General features: G+C 43.7%; 1 protein-coding gene across 1 annotated transcript in view; it reads right to left on the bottom strand.

Moving 5' to 3' along the window:
• Positions 1-23318, bottom strand: part of apbb3 (amyloid beta (A4) precursor protein-binding, family B, member 3) — an 85038-nt gene that overhangs the window by 8373 nt on the left and 53347 nt on the right. The window contains exons 7-9 of the mRNA XM_041194141.1: positions 12271-12385; positions 11336-11423; positions 757-840 (exon numbers count right to left, since the gene is read on the bottom strand). Of these exons, the coding sequence (XP_041050075.1) occupies positions 757-840; positions 11336-11423; positions 12271-12385 (287 nt within the window). The remainder of the gene's footprint in view (positions 1-756; positions 841-11335; positions 11424-12270; positions 12386-23318) is intronic.

The following is a 23318-nucleotide window of genomic DNA, read 5'->3' as shown; positions in this document are numbered from 1 at the left end:
GCCTGAATGAGTGCAACTCCAACAACACGCAAGAAGTTCGACACCATCCAGGACAAAGCAGCCTGCTTGATTGGCACCCCATCCACAAACATTCATTCCCTCCACCACCGATGCACAGTAGCAGCAATGTGTACCATCTACATGATGCACTGCAGGAACTCACCAAGGCTGCTTAGAGAGTACCTTCCAACCCATGACCACTACCATCTAGAAGGACAAGGGCAGCAGACCCATGGGAACACCACCGCCTGGAAGTTCCCCTTCAAGCCACTCACCATCCTGACTTGTAAATATATCACCATTCCTTCACTGTCGTTGGGTCAAAATCCTGGAACTCCCTCCCTAACAGCACTGTGGATGTACCTACACCACAGGGACTGCAGAGGTTCAAGAAGGTTTCTCACCACCACCTTCTCGAGGGTGAGTAGGAATGGGCAATAAATGCTGGCCTCACGAGTGATGTGCACATCCCGAGAATGGATAAGAAAAACAAGTTTAATCCCAATTGTCAAAGTCTGTGGTAATTTCCCAGTTGAAGTAAGCACCTTCAGGGAAGGAAGGAAGAAACCTAGCAGAAAGGCAGAATATAACTTGCCACAGTTCATATTTTTATTTCAAATTGCTTAAATAAGAAGCTTTCAGCGTGCATGACAAAGATTATTCTTGGCAAATTTCTCCTCATGCCGGGACTGACCAGCTGATAGTAACTTGCCTATGGCCAGCGTGCAGCCGCTTTTCACAGAGAGATTTACTCACCCATTGAATTGGCCACAGGGAGACAGCCAATATATTGAACGTTAAACCTCTGCACAGATTGCCTCACCGCCTCCAGGAGATCAACTGGAAAAGAACAAGAGACAGGTAGTCGCAGTGATCTGTGTATTCATGGACTGTATGCATTGTGAGGGACTAAGACCTCACCTTGTATTTTTTTTTAACAAAATATATAAAGATATGCTCATTGCTATCTGGACAAAGACCTAAAATGGCTGAATTTATGTCTGTCTGTGACCCGTGAACAAAAGGAGCTACCTTGGCAGTATCAGAGAAACTCGCAGCTCATTATCTCCAAAGAGTCACTATCAACACATTGTCAGCTGCATAGACTGAATTCAAAGAGAGCTATACAAAGGCCATCTGCATTTCATAACTCAGGCTGGTCAACTGGAGTCTGCTCGCCTGCTGAGACAGAGACCCTGCAACCTTCTTTTCAATTCTTAATGGTAGAGAATTCAACATTCTTGGGAACCCAGATGTGGATACAAACCCTTTGTCAAAGACAATGTGAAGAGGTGAGAGTCATGAGACATGGGCCTCTGGCTTGTGGAACCAGTAATATTGCCTTGCTGTACTACAAAGTCTTAGTCTGTTTTTTAATTATCTAACTAGTGGCCTCACAGACAAGGAGTTATGATCCAGGTTGGACATCTGGCCCCATCTACATTGCTTCTGGGAAGAGTGTCCTCTGCAGTCACCATCGCCGTGAAGCAGTCTGGGAAAAGTGTCCTCTTCAGTCACCGTCACCGTGAAGCAGTCTGGGAAAAGTGTCCTCTGCAGTCACCGTCACCGTGAAGCAGTCTGGGAAAAGTGTCCTCCGCAGTCACCGTCGCTGTGAAGCAGTCTGGGAAAAGTGTCCTCTGCAGTCACCGTCACTGTGAAGCAGTCTGGGAAGAGTATCCTCTGCAGTCACTGTCGGCGTGAAGCAGTCTGGGAAGAGTGTCCTCTGCAGTCACCGTCGCCGTGAAGCAGTCTGGGAAAAGTGTCCTCTGCAGTCACCGTCACCGTGAAGCAGTCTGGGAAGAGTATCCTCTGCAGTCACTTGGCGTGAAGCAGTCTGGGAAAAGTGTCCTCTGCAGTGGCCATGAAGCAGTCTGGGAAGAGTGTCCTCTGCAGTCACCGTCACCGTGAAGTAATCTGGGGAGAGTGTCCTCTGCAGTCACCGTTGCCGTGAAGCAGTCTGGGAAGAGTGTCCTCTGCAGTCACCGTCGCTGTGAAGCAGTCTGGGAAGAGTGTCCTCTGCAGTCACTGTCACTGAGTGAAAAAAAAGCAACAAAAACCATAAGTTCATTGGTTGGTAAGTAACTGCTAGTTTGAACTACCTATTCTAAGTTGATTTCAGATTAAAGGTGACTACTGGGACCCAGGATCTGAGGCCTAACACTTCAGCTTCAACTCAGCAGAGAGAGCGAGTTCCAGTTGATTTTAAAAAGTGTATTTTGAATCTCTATTCTAACTTGCTTTCAGATTAAAGGTAAATAAGAGAAATATCTTACAGATTGATGAACTGAAGACTAAAAACAAATTGAAAAACTAATTAAACAAAATATAGATGCAGCATCAGGTGATGTGTTGTAGCTGCATGATGTGGGAGTTGGTGGACTCCATTGTGGTTCCCAGTGACCACATCTGTAGCAAATGTTGGCTGCTCGAGGAACTCTGGCTCAGAGTTGATGAGCTGGAGTTTGAGCTTCGGACACTGTGACACATCAGGGAGGGGGAGAGTTACCTGGATGCTCTGTTTCAGGAGACAGTCAAATCCCTTAGATTAACTACCTTAAATTCGGCCAGTGATCAGGGACAGGAGGGTGTGACTATGAGTGAGGCAGGTAGAAGGATCCAAGAAGTAGCACTGAAGGAGCCTCAGTCCTTGCTCTTATCCAACAGGTTCGAGATTCTTGCTTCCTATGTGGATGATAGTGGGGACTGTAGGAAGGATGAACAAACTGACCATAGCACCATGGTACAGGGAGCCATTCAAGTGGGGGAGAAAAGAGAAATGTAGTTGTAATCGGGGACAGTATAGTTAGGGGAATAGATACTGTTCTCTGTAGCAAGGATCAAGAGTCCCGAAGGCTGTGTTACCTACCTGGTGCCAAGGTTAAGGATATCTCACCTGGACTGCAGAGGAACTTGGTGTGTGAAGGGAAAGATCCAGTTGTCATGGTCCACGTAGGCACCAATGATATAGGTAGAACGAGGAAGGAGGTTCTGCTGAGGGAATACAAGCAGCTAGGGACTAAATTAAAAAGCAGAACCAAAAAGGTAATAATCTCCGGATTACTACCTGAGCCACAAGCTAATTGGCACAGGGTCAATAAGATTAAAGATGTAAATGCATGGCTCAAAAATTGGTGTGGGAGAAATGGGTTCGAATTCAGGGGACATTGGCACCAGTACTGGGGAAAGAGGGAGCTATTCTGTTCAGACAGGCGCCACTTGAATCATGCTGGGACCTGTGTCCTGGCGAATTGTATAACTAGGGTTGTAGCTAGGGCTTTAAACTAACTAGTGAGGGGGAGGGTTCAGTTGCATGGAAATATAAAAAATCAAAGTTTAAGGAGGGGGTAAGGGTGCAGGTTAGTGACTAGGCTGATTGTTACCAAAAAGTGAAAGCAAGGGACAGAGTGTGTGAACGCTGTATTGCACCAAAGAGTCATATAAGAGTAGGGAAAATTGACAATAGGGCAAACTTAAAGGCTTTGTATCTGAATGCATGTAGAATTAGGAATAAAACTAATGAGTTAACAGTGCAAATAGAGATAAATAGGTATGATTTGGTGGCGATTACTGAGACGTGGTTACAGGGAGAACAGGTTTGGGAGTTGAATATCCAAGGGTACTCGGTGTTTCGGAAGGATAGGCAGGAAGGAAACTGACATGGTTTAGCTTTGTTAGTGAAGGAAGAGATCAGTGCTTTAGTGAGGAATGATATAGGCACTGGAGAGCAAGGCATAGAGTCAGTCTGGGTAGAAATAAGAAATAGCAATGGAAAGAAGTCCCTGGTGGGAGTAATCTATAGGTCCCCAAACAGTAGTTCAGCAGTAGGGCACAGTATAAACCAGGAAATACTGGGAGCACGTAAGAAAGGCACAGCAATAATCATGGGCGATTTTAATATGCATGTAGACTGGACTAATTAAATTGGCAAGGGTAGCCTCGAGGGAGAGTTCAGAGAATGTAATAGGGATCAAAGGAAATGCCAAACAATTAGGCCAGTTAGTCTTACATTGGTGGTGAGCAAATTAGTAGAATCAATCCTGAGAGATAGGATTAACTGTCAGGTGGAAAGGCATGGACTAGTCAGGGATGGTCAGCATAGATTTGTTAAAGGAAGGTCTTGCCTCACATATTTGATTGAATTCTTTGAGGAAGTGACAGGAAGGGTTGATGAAGGTAGTGCAGTGGATGTTGTGTACATGGATTTTAGCAAGGCATTTGACAAGGTCCCACATGGCAGATTGGTCAGGAAAGTAAAAGCCCATGGGATTCAGGGTAATGTGGCAAACTGAATAAAAGGTTGGCTTCGTAACAGGAAACAAAGGGTAATGGTCGATGGATGCCTTTGTGAATGGAAAGTTGTCTCAAGTGGCATTCGACAGGGCTTGGTGTTGGGACCCTTGCTGTTTATGTTATATATTAACTATTTGGATGTGAACGTGGGGGGCACGATTGGGAAATTTGCAGATGACACAAAGATTGGCCAAGTAGTGGATAGTGTAGAGGATAGCCATAATCTCCAAAATGATATAGATGGGTTGGTGGAGTGGGCGGTAAAGTGGCAGATGGATTTTAACATAGAGAAGTGTGAGGTCATACATTTAGGGAGGTCAAACAGTTACAGGAATTACACAATAAATGGGAATATACTAAGAGGGGTAGATGAAGTGAGAGATCTTGGCGTACAAGTACACAGGTTCATGAAGGCAGCAGTTCAAGTAGACAAGGTTGTAAAGAAGGCACATGGAATGCTCTCCTTTATTGGCAGAGGTATAGAATATAAAAGTAAGGATATAATGTTGGAATTGTATAAAACACTAGTGAGGCCACAACTGGGGTATTGTGTGCAGTTCTGGTCACCACATTACAGGAAGGATGTAATAGCTCTGGAGAGAGTGCAGAGGGGGTTTACAAGAATGTTGCCAGGGTTAGAAAAGTGTAGCTACGAGGAGAGATTGGATAGGTTGGGGTAATTTTCCTTAGAACAAAGAAGGCTGAGAGGTGACTTGATTGAGGTGTACAAAATTACGAGGGGAACAGATAGAATGGGCAGGATAAAGTTGTTTCCCTTGGTGGAGAATTCCAGAACCAGGGGACATAGATTCAAGATAAGTAGCAGAAGGTGTAGGAGGGACATGAGGAAGAACTTTTTACACAGAGGGTAGTGGCTGTCTGGAATTCGCTGCCCAAGTTGGTGGTAGAGGCAGAAACTCTAAACTCTTTTAAGAAGTACCTGGATCTGCACCTTAAGTGCTGTAAGCTGCAGGGCTATGGGCCGGGTGCAGGAAGGTGGTATTAGAAAGGGCACCTGGGTGTCCTCGGGCTGGCATGGACAAGATGAGCTGAATGGCCTTCTTCTGTGCTGTAACTTTTCTATGGTTCTATTGTTTCTTGGAGCAATATGTTGTGGAACCAACCAGGAAGCAGGCTATTCTGGATTTGGTTTTATGTAATGAGATGGGATTAATTAATGATCTCATAGTAAAGGATCCTCTTGGGAAGAGTGATCATAGCATGCTAGAATTTCAAGTTCAGTTTGAGAGCAAGAAACCTGAGTCCCACACTAGTGTTTTGGAGTTAAACAAAGGTAACTACATAGGCATGAGGGCAGATTTGGCCTTAATGGACTGGGCAGGAAGACTACAAGGTAGGACAGTTGATGAACAGTGGCAAATATTTAAGGAGGTATTCAATTCCTCCCAAGTAAAATATATTCCAAAGAGGAAGAAAGATGGAAAGAGGGGAAAAAGCAAGGCTAAGCAAGGAAGTTAAAGATAACATAAAGGCAAAAACTAAGGCATACCAAATTGCAAAGGTCAATGGCAGGCTGGAAGATTGGGAAACTTTTAAAGATCAACAAAGGGTTACTAAAAAAATAATAAAAAGAGCAAAGGTAAATTATGAAAGAAAACTAGTGCAAAATGTAAAAACTGATAGCAAAAGCTTCTACAAGTATATAAAAGGAAAGAGAGTAGTTAAAGTGAATGTTGGTCCCTTGGAGGATGAGACTGGGAAGTTAATAGTGGGAATGCAGAAATAGCAGAGACACTTAATCAATATTTTGCCTCAATTTTCACGGTGGAGGACATTAGTACCACCCTAATAATAACAGGTAGTGCGGAGGGTATATAGAAGGAGGAACTTAGAACAATCACCATCACTAGAGAAAAAGTACTGAGCAAACTATTGGGATTAAAGGGTGACAAGTCCCCAGGACCTGATGCCTACATCCCAGGGTCATAAAGGAAGTGCCAGTGGAGATAGTGGATGCATTGGTTATAATATTCCAAAATTCCCTGGATTCTGGAAAGGTTCCAGTGGATTGGAAAAATGCTAATATAATGCCCTTATTCAAAAATTTGGGGGTGGGGGGAGGGGTGTGTGTGTGTGTGTGTGTGTGTGTGGGGGGGGAAGGCAGAAAGCAGGAAACTATAGACCAGTTAGTTTAACATCTGTCATTGGGAAATTGCTGGAATCCGTTAATAAGGAAGTAGGAATGGAGCATTTGGAAAGTCAAAATGCAATCCATCAGAGCCAGCATGGTTTTATGAAGAGTAAATTGTGTTTGACGAATTTGCTAGAGTTCTTTGAAGATGTGACAAGCAAAGTGGATAATGGGGATCCTGTAGATGTAGTATACCTGAACTTGCAGAAGGCCTTTGATAAGGTTCAGCACAAAAGATTAATGCACAAGCTCAGATCACATGGAGTTAGGGGTAATGTATTAGCTTGGATAGAGGTTTGGCAAACTAACAGAAACAGAGAGTTGGGATAAATGGGTCTTTTTCTGGATGGCAAGCTGTAACTAGTGGGGTGCCACAGAGTTCGGTCCTTGGGCCCCAACTATTTACAATCTATATTAATGATTTGGATTCAGGGATAGAAGGTACTATAGCTAAATTTGCAGATGACACCAAAATAGGTGGGAAAGTAAGTTGAAATGAAGAAATAAGAAATTTACAAATGGATATGGACAGGTTAGGTGAATGGGCCAAAATTTGGCAGATGGAATTCAACGTGGATAAGTGTGAGGTTATCCATTTTGGTCAGAAGAATAAAAAGGCAACTTATTATTTAAATGGAGAGAAACTTCAAAATGCTTCAATGCAGAGGGATCTGGGTGTCCTCATGTATGAGTCGCTGAAAGCTAGTATGTGGGTACAGCAGGTAATAAGGAAGGCAAATAGAATTTTGGCATTTATTGCTAAAGGAATAGAGTATAAAAATAGGAAAGTGTTGTTGCAACTATACAAGGCATTGGTGAGACTGCACCTGGAGTACTGTGCACAGTTTTGGTTCCCTTACTTGAGGAGGGATGTAGTTGCATTGGAGGCGGTTCAGAGGAGGTTCACTAGATTGATTCCAGAGATGTGGGGCTTGTCTTATGAGGAGAAATTGAGCAGTTTAGGCCAATACTTGCTAGAGTTTAGAAGCTTGAGAGGAGATCTAATTGAGGTATATAAGATGCTAAAGGGGATAGACAAAGTAGACATGGAGTGGATGTTTCCCCTTGTGGGACATTCTAGAATGTGAGGCCATAGTTTTAGACTAAGGGGTGGTAGATTTAAATCAGAGATGAGGAGGAATTACTTTTCTCAAAGGGTCGTGAATCTGTGGAATTCACTACCTCAGAGTGCAGTGGATGCCGGGATACTGAATAAGTTTAAGGAGGAGATAGACAGATTTTTAATTAGTAATGGGTTGAAAGGTTATGGGGAGAGGGCAGGAAATTGGAGTTGAGGCCTAAATGAGATCAGTCATGATCGTATCGAATGGCGGGGCAGGCTCGAGGGGCTGAATTGCCTCCTTGTGCTCTATGTTCTGCTGGAGATTCTGTACCATCACCTACAAGGCTGATTCATCTCTGTGTGCCCATCTCATCGTGTGAAGTCAAAACCAGTGAAAAAGCGAATTACCCAGCATCAGTTTTCAACCTGCCTTCCTCCATGAAGGAATACCTCATTGGACTTCGATTCTGGACTTTCGAACCCACATGAAACCCTATCTCTTTTCTGTGTGGTCTCTTGCACTGTAAATCTTAATTTTCCTTATCCCTCTTTTACTGTATGAATGCAAAAGAGGCAGCATTGTGACTCCCCCATTCCTGCGTTTTGAGTGCGTGCAAATAAACTAACCCTTTGAACTCATCCTACCTCGAGTTTGCTGTAGGGTTATTCATAGAAAATTGGATCACACCAAAACCGAGGGGTTGGGAAATATGCCAACGCTTGTAAAGGGGGAAGCAAATCAAAAACGCCTTTCTGTTTATGGATGGGTGATGAGAGGAGAAATTAGTGCTGTTTAAATTACGCCCCTCCTGTCCATAACAGCATCCAATTAATCTCATCCACAGCCCATGTACACTCTACGCTTGTGTGTCAGTCATGGCTCTGTTGGTAGATCTCGTGCGCCAGAGTCAGAGGTTCAAGTTCTACAACAGCACAAAAATGTAGGCTGACACTCTACATCATTCAGATGAAACATTAGACTGAGGCTCCTCTCAGGTGGATGTAAACAATCCCATGGCAATATTTTGAAGGAGTGCAGGGAAGTTCTCTCCAGTATCCTGGCCAATATTTATCCCTCGATCACATCACTAAAAACAGATTATCTGATCATTATCACATTGCTGCTAGTGGGAGCTTGCTGTGCACAAAGTAATTGTTGCCTTTCCTACATTACAACAATGATTTGCCTTTAAGAGTATTTCTTCATCAGCTGTAAAACGTTTTGAGACATCTAATGTTAGTGAAAGGCACTATATAAATGCAAGTCTTTATTTCCTTTTTATTCTATCCCACCTATCTGTTCTCCTGAGGGAATGTTCTGTTCAAATATTCTCCGATTCCTAAAGCAACACTTTAGGATATTCATTCTTTCTCATCTTTCTATTGTTCCACTCTAGCTCTTTTTTCATCTCTCCATATCCTCCCTCCCCACTATCAGCATGGTCCCAGCAGCGCAGGAACCATTGTGTCACGTGCAGTATTTGATCATTGTGGGCATTATCTGTGTCTATATCCTGGAAACTGACTCCCAAACAGAGCATCCCCAATTTCCATTGCTCCACCATTGTGGCTGTGTCTTCAGCTGCCTGGGAGCCTAAACTCTGAAATTCCTGCCCTAAACCTCTCCCCCTCCCTACATCTCTCTCTCCTCCTTTAAGATACTTCCTAAAACCTATGTCTTTGACCAAGCTTTGGTCATTTGCCCTAATATCACTACATGTATCTCCTGCCCTCTGTTAAGTATCACTTATATTTAATCCGTTATCTATGGCGATGTGTTGCGGACTCCTCAACTCATGCCAGTAGTCTGCTTCTCTCTACCCTGAGCCATTCCTAAGCATTTCTTCACACTTCTAATCACATTGCCCCTTAATTTGCATTGCACTAATGGTAGAAAAGGGGACCAACTTGATTGCTGTTTCCAAGAGCCAACAAAAGTGAGCTGAATGGCCTCCAATCTGTTATATCATTCCATGGTTCTACGGTGCGTTCACACAACAATTTATAAAGTTGCTCCCCTACATGCCAAAGTCGCAGTTACCCTGCAGGTACAGCCTGAATCCAAAGTCTTATTTACCTTCATTTTAACCCCAATTAATGCCGTCACACTTCATTTACTCAGTACACGTTTAACATTGTGACAAAGCCAAAGGCTTCAAATAATTGTGGCTTTTACTGATAGAACACAGGTTATGGGGTGATACAGTAGAAGTGTTTAAAACTCTGAAACAATGGGCCAAACTCGATAGAAGCTGACAGTTGCCAGTGGTTGAAGGGTGTAAAATGAGCTGCCATAGTTGAAAGATTAAATATAAGGAACTTAGAACAAAGTACAAGTTAAACCTCTCCAAACAGAGAGTTGTGAGGCTGTGGAATCACTTCCGGGGTCAGCAGTTGAGGCAGAAACAAAATCAACATTCAAGATTAGATTGAAAGGATTGAAGAGAAAGAGGTTGAAGTGAAATAGAAACATGGGTGGTAAATGTGATGAGAACCATTTGTCGGTGAGTGAAATCCAAGAGAGGCTGGTTGGGCCAAATATTGCTGTTTCTGTGTTGTAGCTTCTGTTTATTTCTTAACTTGTAATGTGAATGCACTATCAAGGATTTGGAATTATGATAGTTCTTCATCTTCCCTTTTGCAGTCAAAGCAAGCTCAACTCTTGCTCTAGCTTTTCAATCTGGTGTCTGCCTAGTCTTGTGCGGGACACTGGTTTTTACAAGTGGTTGAGAGTTAGTATAAAGTAGAGGTCATTAGTGAATATCAGGAAGAACTGAGATCTCTAGTGGTCTTCACAGCCTTTGGCTGCCCATTTTGAATCATTCACCCCTATGATAGCGACCCTATCATTTCCTACCATCCAGATTACTTCATCTTGGATCTCAGAGACTTCTCCTTTAGTCTTAAGCCTTGTGAAGGTGTTTTTTTTAAAATCCTTCTTGAAAATTAACATTATTTATAAGCCATCAGCCTACCAGCTTCTCTTGGCTCATGCTGATAAGGTAGCGGATTCAAAACACTCCTTGAAAAAGACCTAGTGAGGAAGAAAGAAGAAGGGTATAGAATGTCTCAGGCTGTGTTCAGATGGATAGCCAACTATCCATCCTCAAGACCTAAAACCAGAGAAGTATTGTGATAGATACAGAGTAAGGCATGGGGGTCATGGCTTCAGACCTGAGGTTTGCTTTGTTGATGATATCTGGATAATCTCTTTTCAGGTACCATGCCCTACGAGGGTGTTGGTGACCATGGAGCTCCATGTTAATCATGCTCTAGAGGCATGGGTCATCTTTGTTGGTGGCACATTCATTCAGTTTGTAAGGTTCTGTGAAAAGATCATTCTTTGTCTACCTCAATCTCTTTTACCATCAATCTTTCCCATCAGCATCCTCCCACTTCAGGTACAATGTCCTAAGAGGGCATTGGCCACCATGGACTTCCGTTGGATTGATTATGATTATGATTATTGATTTGATTATGCTTGGCAAAGTACTGCAGTGGTTTGCTGTTGCCTTCTGCAGTATGGCTGACCAAGAAACTCCTGCTTTTACCACCTTCCATAGTGGAAGGAGCAGCAGGCCAAGTTATGAACATATTTTCTGTAGACATCAAGTCCTGAAGTGGGACTTCAACCCAGAGCTTCTGGCCCAGAGGTAGGGACACTAACCACTGCGCTACAAGAGCTCGAACTATCAGCATCAGACTTTCAAAATCACAGGCTCTCATTAATTCCAACTGTATCTCAAAAACATTAGACTCAGCTGTAAACGCTCCTACCTCAAGTGAACGAGCTCTGCTAAATGAATAATTCGTTATAAGATTAAAGATACCTTGTAGTGGCAAGTCGACTGGGGAGATGCCCTCCTCCATACCCGAGACATTGGATGAGTCACCAGTCATTGCTCGTTCCGCCATGATCTGCAATGAGTTGGAGAAGGTTTTAGATTCCAAGACACAGTACAGGTTTGCTCAACACACAGCTAGGTGACTGTGTTAGTACTCTAGATTGAACGGGTGGGAGTGATGGAGTGGTGGCTGAGGTAATTTTAACTTTCAGCATTATCAATTGAAGTGATTGAATGGCTATGAAAGTCTAAACATATATAAATTGACATGGTCCCCTTTACAAAGTTTATAACAACCTCATCGTGTATGTCCAGGCAGACACTGACTGCTACACTGAAGGACTAGTCTGTACTTACGTACAGGTTAGCTTAACAAGCTACACACAAAGAAATCTTCATCCTCAATCATAGGCGTAGTGATAATGTCTCTGGAGTAGTAATCGAGAGGCCCAGGCTAATGTTCTGGGGACATAGGTTCAAATCCCACCACGGCAATTGGTAGAATTTAAATTCAAATAATAAAATCTGGAATTAAAAGCTAGTCTCAGTAATGGTGACCATGAAACTATCATCGACTGTTGAAAAAACCCATCTGGTTCACTAATGCCCTTTAGGGAATGAAATTTGACATCCTTACCCAGTCTGGCCTACTTGTGTCTCCAGACCCACAGCAAGACTCTTAACTGCCCTCTGAAATGGACTAACAAACCACTCAGTTCAAGGGCAATTAGGGATGGGCTAAAAATGCTGGCCTTGACAGCAATACCCACATCCCATGAAAGAATAAAGGAAAAAAACACCCATAATATAGGGGTGAACCACCTATGGATTAGCGAGGGGGTAAAGCAGCAGTCATTGTCGGGATAAACAGAATACAGCCTGACCATAAGTTAGCTTGCCAAGTGATGAAGAGGTCTTGCCTGGGAGCACATCTGATGAAGAGCAGTGGCAATGGCTTTTGCAGGTGTGTTGCAGTGGAACACGTGGCACTTCAGCATGCATGTGTCCTTGTCACTCGCTACGTAGGCAAAATCTCTACCCAGAGGAAAAGAAACAGATTCAACAGTGAACACACCTAGCAGATATCCTATAGCTGCAACAAACATTACAGTGAATCATCTTTCCATTTACAGTTTGTCTGCCTACCCACCGTCTTTGTCTATACAACAATAGCTTGCATTGACAGAGTGTCACAAGGCCACACCCTTTATTTTTGAAAAATATGATTTACAAACTTTTAACTGAATGGAAATTTTGCAATTTGAAATGAGACAGAACAAGCTACTTAACATGCAAGACCACCTTCCAGGGTGAAGGTGAGAAAAGAAAACAAGATAGCCCCCCCCACAAGGGGGTGTGAAGAGGGACATTTTCAGTACTTTACAAGCCCATCGAAACTCATCACTGTCTAAGGAAGAGATTAAAATGCAAAGTGCTGGATATTGAAACAATGGCCGTCAGAGACAGGCCGATCCTAAACCCCTTGGAAATACACAATGGGTGAGGTTTAACAAGGCAGGCTGCAGACCCTGAAGAGAGGCTTTTGCAGGAGACTTCAGCAGAAGAGAGAGGCTGAAGATCTCCCACTCTGGGCTGCCCAAGCATCAGGGTCCAGCCTCTCGACCTCCCCGATTGGTTCCAAGACATGCAAATCACTGCGTTAGGCACTGCTTTGGTTGCCAGATTTGTCGGAAAGATGACATGTTTAGACATCAGTCCTCTTTGGAGCCCACTCCTGATTTTTTTGGTCAGGGTTTACCCCCCCTTAGCCTTAGACTCTCCCAAGGTGTCCACAAGGCAGTGCAGCTATTTGCCCAGAGCTGGGAGTATAGTTCATGAGTGCCAGGGTGTGTGCACTTGCTGGTGGGCCCACACACTGCATGTCTGGGGTCACACCTCCTCAGTGTTCCTCTGAAGCTTTAGCCTGAAGCCGTGAGAGACCCAGTTCCTGCGTGTTACCATGAGGAGGCACAGCTGAGAGCTTGCTGAAGGACAGACTGTGGACTGACAGGGAGAGACTTACACATTTGTCTCTCCTTTTCACGTTGCAGATAGAGAGCAATGTGGCTGAAAATGAGAAGCAAACTAGCACACAAAAGCGGAAAGCATGCTAACTCTCTTCACCCACACACCTGAAGCATCACATCGACCCGTTGGACACACATCCATCTATTTATCTGCCTATGCATTTATTTACCTCCGACTGTATCTGTCTGATATTTTTATCAGTTTATTCGTGTCTATGACTGTGATTGAAGTGTGTACTATCTACAGGATGCATTGCAGCAACTCACCAGTGACTTTGAAAGAACTTCCTGTTATAGGGTGTTGGATACAGTTCGATAAGTCTGAAGAAGTCTTCATAGTCATACGTAGGTTAACTGTAAGTCTTTATTGACTCTTAGAACTAATTACAAATGTACAGTAAAGGAAACAAGTCAGGAGCTGTCTCCATGCTTGCTGATACACACAGCTCCATCCAACACTAGACTGGGTGCGGGTCATGTGCCTCTTACATCACTGTGCGGGCAGTACTCTACTCAGTCCCACATTAACCCTATGTGTGCCAAACCCTTATACTACACCTCCCCCAAGCCTTTATCCAACCTATTTTAAGTATTTATAATTTACCTTATGTCTTACATTGTCATTACTACATTATCATTATCCCATCTCCCCTCTTCAAGTACTTGAATTCAAAAGTTCAGGTAGCCTGGAGGCCTCATAACCCTTCTATATCTCGTTCACACTACTGTCGGAGGAGTGGCTGTATCTGTCGCTGCTGGTTCTTTCTGTAGGTTTGGAAGTTGTTCTGGCATCTGGGTGTGTTTCCATCCCTTTCTACTATTCTTTTGTGCTTGAACCGCACTTGATCGGTCCAGCTGTTGCGCTAATCAGCAGTTGCTACTCTAACTTGTTTCTTGCGGGACGAATGAACATTCTGCTTGTCTATTTGTCATTTCTTTCACTTCTTCTGCTGTTGTGTGAGTTGTGGCAATGTCCTCTGTGGAAGAGGATGAGCTCTCCTGTGACTAGAATGAGGTTTAGTGATATGCTCACCTCTCTGTGTCGCTAGCGGCAATGGGCAGCTGCTACCAGGTTCCAGCAGCTTTTGTGGCTTTGGCGTGCCGGCTGGGAGTTGCAGCGTATGTTCAGTGGTTGCGGTGTTGACCTGCTCTGCTTCTGACTTTTAATCTGGACCTGAAACAATGCTGTATCTTAGGAACCTTTTCCTCCAAAGTCCCCAATTGTGTGATTGATCTCAGCCTTGGATTAGTCCAAATTGATTTGGAAGTGCGGAATTCTGATCCATGGTTAAAAATTTAAGTGTGTAGCTTCTGCTTTAAGAGCTTTCAGAATTTCAAGATGGCATCGCCATCCACTTGGAGACAAAGGGTTTGCTTACCCGTGCTTGCCAGTTTTGATGGGCTCTGCCACTGGCAATCGAGCTCAGCTTGAAAAAGCTTTTCAACAATGGCTACTTGGATCAACTAGCTGCAGACTTCTCCATTTCAGCACAATGTTTCAGGGTCAAAAAAGTGTCAAATCCTGGCCTTTTCTGGTCTTGAAAGCTGATGCTTTAGTTATGATTCTTCCAAATTCATTCATTTAATTAATTCATTTTGTTTTTCCTTCTTGGAGCAAGCTCGGCTGTTCAGGCGTGGACTCAGGAATCTGTTTTTTCCAATGGAAGTTTTAAACAGCAATTTCTGACTACTGAACTATCTAACCATTCCTCAGGACTTGCTGTATCCTGGGATTTTAAAAGCTTTAGCTGACCCTTGCTTGGACAGTTGACTCTGCACTCTGGCATCTGAAGCTAGACTTCCAAAGGAGATTCAATGAAGTCTTCTGCTGCAGGAAGGAATTTGAAATTTCTGCCCCCAGCTTCCAAGCCTTTCTTTGGAGATTTCTCCTGGCGATTGTTCCTCTGCGCCTCTGCTTCTGGAGCTTCTTTTCAGGTCAGGCTGCTTCGCTGAATTTTCTTCTCAGTCTTCAGGCATTTTAGTTTTTCTCTGCTATTTCTGTGAGGTCTTGGGTTTTTCCACAAGCTGCCACCATGTTGTAGGGTGTTGGGTACAGTTCATAGATCTGAAGAAGTCTTCGTAGTCATACATCGGTTAACTGTTAAGTCTTTATTGGCTCTTAGAACTATTTGCAAATATACAGTAAAAAGTCCAAGCTAGGAGCTGTCTCCATGCTTGCTGGTACACATGGCTCTGCCCAACACTAGCCTGACCCTGGGTGTGGGTCATGTGCCTCTTACATCAGTACATGGGCGGTACTGTACTCAGTCCCAAATTAACCCGATATGTGCCAGACCCTTGAGCTACACTTTCCTCCCATGTAACTTCTATCACTAGGAAGAACAAGAGCTGCAATATTGTAGGAGCACCATCGCCTCTGTGGTTCCTCACCATTCTAACCTCATTGTGACCTGGAGATATATCATTGCTGGGTCACCAAGGCAAATCATTGCCCTGATTGGTTAGGTAGAATTGGAAGGAAATGAGTATTGGCCCTCAGCTACTCACTCTGTTTGTGACAATGGCTTACATAATACAGTAGGGAGCCATATATGCAAGTTTGCCAATGATACAAAGATTGGTATTCTAGTAAGTAATGTTGTCAGGAGCATAACATTACAAACAGACATCGGTGGATTAAGTGAGTGGGCAGATGGATTTCAATTAACATGTGAGGTGATCCATTTTGAGTCAGGAAAGGATACACAGGTGTATTAGTTAAATGGGAAAAAGCTATGAACAGTGTAGATCATAAGATCATAAAAAAATATGAGCAGCAGTAGGCCATTCGATCCATCGAGCCTGCTCCGCCATTCAATAAGATCATGGCTAATCTGATTGTGGCCTTAACTCTACTTTCCTGCCTGTACCCCATAACCCTTAGAACAAAAGCCAAATACTGCAATTGCTGGAGATCTGAAACAAAAACTGTAAAAATTCAGCAGGCCTGACAGCATCTCTGAAGGGGGAAATAAAGTTAACGTTTCAAGTCCAGTGTGACCCTTCTTCATAATTCACTCCATAATGCTTAGCTCCCTTGTTGAACAAAAGTCGTTGAAGTCAGCCTTGAATATATTCAATAACCCAGCCTCCACAATTCTCTGGGAAAAAGTTCCAAACGCCAATGACCCGATGAGAGAATGAATTCCTCCTCATTTCTGTCTTAAATGGGAGACCCCCTTATTTTGAAACTGTGCTCCCTAGTTCTAGATTCCCCCAAGAGAGGAAATATCCTTTTATCTACCTTATCAAGCATCCCCCTCCAAGAATCTTATATGTTTCAATAAGATTCGCAGATCTGCAGAGATTTAGGGGTCCACATACACAGATGACTAAAGTGGAGAGGGCAGGTACAAAAACTACTCAAAAAAGCTAATGGAGCCTTTATAACTGGAGGTCTAGAACATAACGAAGAGGGAGTTTTCCTACGGCTATACAAAGCCCTGGTTCAACCACATCTGGAGTATTGTATACAGTTGTGGGAACTGCACCTTAGAAAGGATATATTGGCCTTGGAAGAAGCCCAGTCAAAATTCATCAGAATGTTCCCAGGGCTTCAAGAGTTAGATTATAAGGAGGGATTAGAGAAACTTGTATTCCCTGGAATATAGAAGGGGTTCAGGCCTGATTTGATTGAATTTTTAGGATTTTGTAAGGATAGATAGACAGAAATGTTTACCTCTAGTGGGGGTGTTGAGGGCAAGGAGCCATAACCTTAAAACCAGAGTCAGGCCATTCAGCAGTGAAGGCCAGAAAGACTCCTTCACACAAAGGATTGTACAATTGTGGAACCCTCTCCCACAAAAGAAAAGCAATAGATGCTACGCAATATTTAAAATCTGAGCTTGATAACTATTTCCTAGGTTATGTGTTTTTAGGGATATAGAGCCAAGGTGGGTGCATGGAGTTAACATACAGACCAGCCATGACCTCACTGAATTGGAGTTCAGGCTTGAGGGGCTGAATCTCCTCCTGTTCCTATGTCCCAATCCATGAATTTCCTCCCTAATACTATTGTGGGAGGATCTTCATCAGTTGAGCTGCAGTGGTTCAAAAAGACGACTCACTATCACTTCCTCAGGGCAACAAAGAATGATCAAAATATGTGGCATTGTCAATATTGCCCACATTGTTAGGCAAGGGAATCAAAGGTTATTGGGAATGTGGAACTTGAAACACAAACAGATCAGCCATGATCTTATTGAATGGTGGAGCAGGCTCGAAGGGCCGAATGGCCTACTTCTGCTCCGATTTTGTATGTTCACAGAACTATTTTTTAAAACTATGAAAATTAATTAAAAACTAAGATAAATAAAATGGAATAATACTGAGTCAGAGTTCCCTTCTTTTGTATCTGGGACATTCTGGAGAGCCCTATGAGAGGTTTATACACCGAGAGGGGAAACCATTAAATATTACAGATGGTGGGACACAAAGCTGGAATTGGGGCATTGCATTCTTCCTATTCCTCCTGGAAAGCTGTGCATTCCTCAGTTCAGAGGGTCATGAGAGGGAACCAGAAATCGGAATGTCATTTGGGTCCCACCCTGGCTCACTCTGTCAGTCCATCTGTCTCACTGAGTCTGTCTATCTGTCTCACTGCGTATGTCTGTCCGTCTCACTGAGTCTGTCTGTCTGTCTGTCCGTCCGTCTCACTGCATCTGTCTGTCTGTCCATCTCACTGCATCTGTCCATCTCAATGCGTCTGTCTGTTTGCCATCTCACTGTGCCTGTCTGTCTGTCCATCTCACTGCATCTGTCTGTCTGTCCATCTCATTTTACCTGTCTGTCTGTCCGTGTCACTGCGCCTGTCTGTCTGTCCATCTCACTGTGTCTGTCTGTCTGCCTGTCTCACTGTGTCTGTCTGTTTGCCCATCTCACTGCGTCTGTCTGTCTATCTGACTGCATCTGTCTGTCTGTCTGTCTATCCGTCTCACTGTGCCTGTCTGTCTGTCCATCTCACCTTGTCTGTCTGTCCATCTCACTGTCTCTTTCTGTCTGCCTGTTGATGCGTATCTATGTGTATGATGTGTATCCACTGAGCCATGGTTGAATCTTTTCTGGAACCAGATCATGCTGTCCCTAGTTTCCTCTTCAAAATGTACTAGCAATATTCTGAGTAATTAAGATTGTAATTCTTTCACTTTTTGCCAAATTTACTTCAAACTGTTTTTTTAATGTAATCAAAACTGCACCAGTGAGATCTTTGGGGACTATTTAGCTCTTAGTGAACAGGAAGTAATTTGTGTCAGGTTACATGAACGTTCCATGTCTGATGTAGAATAAAAGCCATTTGGCTGGTTTTAATTGAGTCATTGCCTCTGTCAGACATGGTGTTCATAAAGCAAAAGGAAGGAGATGCAGATCAACATCAACAGTAGTGCTAAATGATTTCAGCAAAGCTGCGTAGATCTCCTTCACTTAGGAGGGAGCCCATCATGTGTACACTGGATCTGGAACTTGCTCAACAGTTGACAACAATGTGTTTGATACGAATTGAGTACTTCCAGTTGGATAACGCTACACAGTGCGGTCCCACAAGAAACCAAATTAGGCCTGATTATATTTTTAGCCATCATAAACAATGTCTGTACTGATATCAGCACACCTATTCATCGCTATAAATATGTGGATGACCTGACCCTCTTGAGTGTGGTATTCAAGTTGACGCATCTCACTTTGTTGAGTGAGTGGGCAACAGCAAATCACAAGAGACCGAAGCCCCAAAAGTGAAACACTATGCAATTGTGTTTCATATGCAATCCCAACACCCACCTCGAGCTCCCCCATCCCCCTCTCATCAACCTAGAGGGAGCGCAACGAAGGTTCACCAGGCTGATTCCTGGGGTGGCGGGATTGTCTTATGAGGAGCGATTGAGGAGGCAGGGCCTGTATTCTCTAGAGTTCAGAAGAATGAGAGACGATCTCATTGAAACCTACAAAATTCTTACAGGGCTCATCAGGCAGAGGGTGGTGAATCTTTGGAATTCTCTACCCCAGAGGGCTGAGGAGGTTCAGTCATTGAGTACATTTAACACAGAGTTTGATAGATTTATTGGTAGTAAAGACATCAAGGGATATGGGGAATAGCACGGGAAAATGTTGTTGAGGTAGAGGATCAGCCATGATCTAGTTGAATGGTGGAGCAGTCTCAAGGGGCCAAATGGCCTATTTGTGCTCCTATTTCCTATGTTCCTAGACAATGCTGAGATTGTGCAATAAGCCTACACTCACCTATTAGGAATGTACATTCAGAGTGATCTCAAATGGGATTACCAAGTGTGTGAAATGCTTAAGAGAGTGAATGAAAGATTTCACATGCTATATCTTCTCAAGCATCACAAATTATCTCAAACTGATCTATTCACTGGGTTTAACAGTTACATAAGACCCATTGTTGAATACACAGCATAAGTTTGGAATGCTGGATTTACCAATGATCATGTGAACAAACTCAAAAGCATTCCGAAATGAGCGCTGAAACTGATTCTAGATAACACACACCAAAACTACTCTGACACAAGTCAAACAACTGAATATGTGATCCCCTCGCTGAAAGGTGAGAAAAAACTCTGTCTGGACCTTTTTAGAAAACTCTTGAATTCCACCTCCCATTGCCACTATCTTTTGCTACAAGCACACAAAGATAAAGACCATAAGACATAGGAGCAGAAATTAGGCCATTTGGCCCATCAAGTCTGCTCCGCCATTCAATCATGGCTGATAAGTTTCTCAACCCCATTCTCCCCGTAACCTTTGATCCCCTTACCAATCAAGAACCTATCTATCTCGCTCTTAAATTTGTGCTGGAATTCAGGAGAAAAGACACCATTCCGTAAATAAGATATGGAACGAATAGACTACTCACAGTCTAATCCCCTACTTTATAAACCTCATAAATAGAATGTAAATGATTGAGAATCTAATGAACTCAACCTAACAACATTTGATTAGTGGACTTGAATACAAAGTGTTGAGTGCAGTAGACCTTTCATCTTTATTTTGTAAATTAAGGAGACCTGTATTTTGCAATGTACTGTAATTATTTGCATACTTAAATGTTCATAATTGGGCAATCCTTTCATTATTTTATATTTTATTTATTTTAATGATTGATTATAACTGTGACATGAATTATGATTACTGCTTTTATTTGTATTGTCATCCCAATTCAGCACTTGGATTTTCAATAAACCAATTATCCATAGATCTAACAGAAGTACTGAAGAGCACGTGGATTACAATAACATTCAGCCAGAGTTTGCCACAGTAATGAGAGCGAAAATATCGGCATTCACTGTCATTACTCCCCTGCAACTGGCAGCAACTCCTGGAGTCCACACATGCACAGTTTAATGTGGAGATTGAGAAACTGCAGTCAGTAATTCTATGCTTTTCCAGAGAGTCTGCTATTGAAGTCCTCTCCGCATCCCCCTCCCCGACTGCAGTCAAGTAGAAATCAGTGAATTAACAAAAGCTTCCACTTATATGCTGCAAAAACCTTCAACCTGTTAAATAATGTTGAATGAAGTGTCAACTGGGATTTTAGCCATGCAATAAGTTCATAATTAGTGATAAACAGCCTCACTGGGCCTGACAAAATAATTTTATATTTGTGAAATGTCAAATTTCTCCATTTTATATATTTTTTATAAAGTTTGTTTGATGATATTTTAACATCTACCTTAATCCTACATACATGTCCCAGTCGTTTAATTATCGCTCTCCAAAGAAATGTAATTACAAGTGAAAAATTCAGCCTATTTAACTTCCTGCTTTACTGTCTGTGAGAGTACTTCAATGTGATTGGCTGAATATCTTGCTTGATGGTATCACTGTTGCTGGAGTGGGGATCCCTTAGACTGAAGCCACATTCAAACTGACTTCAAGAAAGTGGAAATCCACTCCATAGAGATCACTAGATTTTTTGGGGGCAAATTTCTTCATGGTCAGCGATTAAAGCTATTTCTTTACCACAAATCAGGAAATCAAGGTCATTATTGTTGGTTGATAAAAACTTTAAACACAGCTCCAAAGAGCTTCTGCTAAATTTTGCAAGTGTTTCTTTTCCCTCATGTTTCTGCTCAATCTCATTTGCACATCCTGAGCATAACAGCTCATAACTTGCGAGTTCCCCAGAGCTCATGGTGGGTACCCCAAAGATGCACTGGGGAATCCCTCTGGGAAATTCCCAGGTAAGGGTTTGCACAGTATTGCCCAGGATTGCACACTTCCCCTGGACAATTGCACTGTACTGGAACCATCTGAAAATGCAGTTTAAATTGTAAACCTCGGGTGGTCCTGCAGAGGTTATATCAATAGTTACTTAGAAAAAGTTCTAACTTCTGAGTAGCTATTATAAAGATTCAGACTGACCCTACAGCACTCCCTCACATCCCCGATCCCTCCCCTCCCATGAGACTCCCCCCACCCCTGAGCTCCGACACCCCCCCAACCCTCGGCGAACGTCGACATCCCTGGACCACCGACTCCCACTCCCACCCCCTCCAGGCAGTTTGGAAATCCAAGTACACCACGTCTACAGGTTCCCCTTTATCCACCTTGCTTTTTACTACCTCAAGAAACTTTTGTCTGGACTTCAGACCCGCCCCGCCCAGCCCAACCTCGGACAACTGCCACCGACCCGACCTCCAACAACCCTGGAACACTGACTCACCCACCCCCTCCAGACCTCGGAACCTCAAGACCCACCACCCCCCCGCAATGAACCCCCTGGACCTCAGACACCCCACAATTCCCCTGCATCTCTAATTGATCTGCACCCCTGATCCCAACACTCCCCCAGCCTCAGATGCACCCCCTACCTCAGCCACAGACCCACCCACTTGACTTCGGACACCCCTCACCAGAATCTCCCCCCAACCACCCCCCCCCCCACCAATCCTTGGACCCCCCCCCCCTCCAGACATCAGACCCCCACCCAACTCCTCGACCTGTGTAGACCTTGGACCCCCTCCAACCTTGAACCATCCCCGACCTCAGAACCACCCCGCCACCCCTCCCCCCAACCTCGGACCCCCATGACCCCAGAACCCCCGACCTCTGACATCTGACACCCCCTGACACCCCCACTCCCCACGGACTTCTGGCCGCCACCTCTCCGAACCTCTGACTGACCAACCCCCCTGGATCTCCAGCACCACCCCCACCACCCCCAGCCCCAGCCCCACCTACTGGACCTCTGACCAACACCCCCACCCCCCCCCCCACCGACAACCCCAGAACTCCAATCCACCCCACCCCACCCGGACACCCCCAAATCCTTACCACTTACCTTAGACACATACCTTCCCTTGGCCTGTCAATTTCCCTGGCTCTTTACACTTACCTGCTTTATGGCAGCAAAGTTGTGAAAAAGGGGGCGTGGCCTCCTTGAATTTGCTGGAGCTAGACTTTGCTGTGGCCTTTGAGGCCCCAAGCAGATCTGGCAAATGGAAGTAGCAACGTAATTTTCAAGACCAGGTAAGTGGGTATTTATTTCTAATTTTTGCAGGTCAGCATTTTCCGATGCTAGTCAGAAGTTACGGCCTAATATCTTCCGATTGTCATTCCCATGGCAATGCCTTAACCAATCAGAGTCAACATGCCTGGTTTGAATTTGAACAAAAGCTTGGCAGTTAACTGTTTCCTGGTGCATTCTCCATGGAAATGCCTCCACCAATCAGAGTCCACTTGCCAACCGCACTGTCTTCTCATGCAGTATAAATTGTTGTTCCCTTTACTATTGATATTCTAGCAAGCTGTCCTGATGAGTGCAAGATGAAAAGATTTGACAGCATGTCTCTTTTCTCTGCAATGAAATCTTCTATGAACCAATGCAATCGAGCAGCATTTTGGCATTTAAAAACATTGTTTTGCAGTGAAAAATAATCCTTGCTATTTTTTGTGGTAAGCCCATTTTCAGTTTCATGAATACAGCT

This window comes from Carcharodon carcharias, chromosome 8 (assembly GCF_017639515.1).
Source record: "Carcharodon carcharias isolate sCarCar2 chromosome 8, sCarCar2.pri, whole genome shotgun sequence".
NCBI classification, from domain to species: domain Eukaryota; kingdom Metazoa; phylum Chordata; class Chondrichthyes; order Lamniformes; family Lamnidae; genus Carcharodon; species Carcharodon carcharias.
Note: the sequence above shows the minus strand (reverse complement) of the source record. Positions and strands in the feature narration are given on the sequence as shown.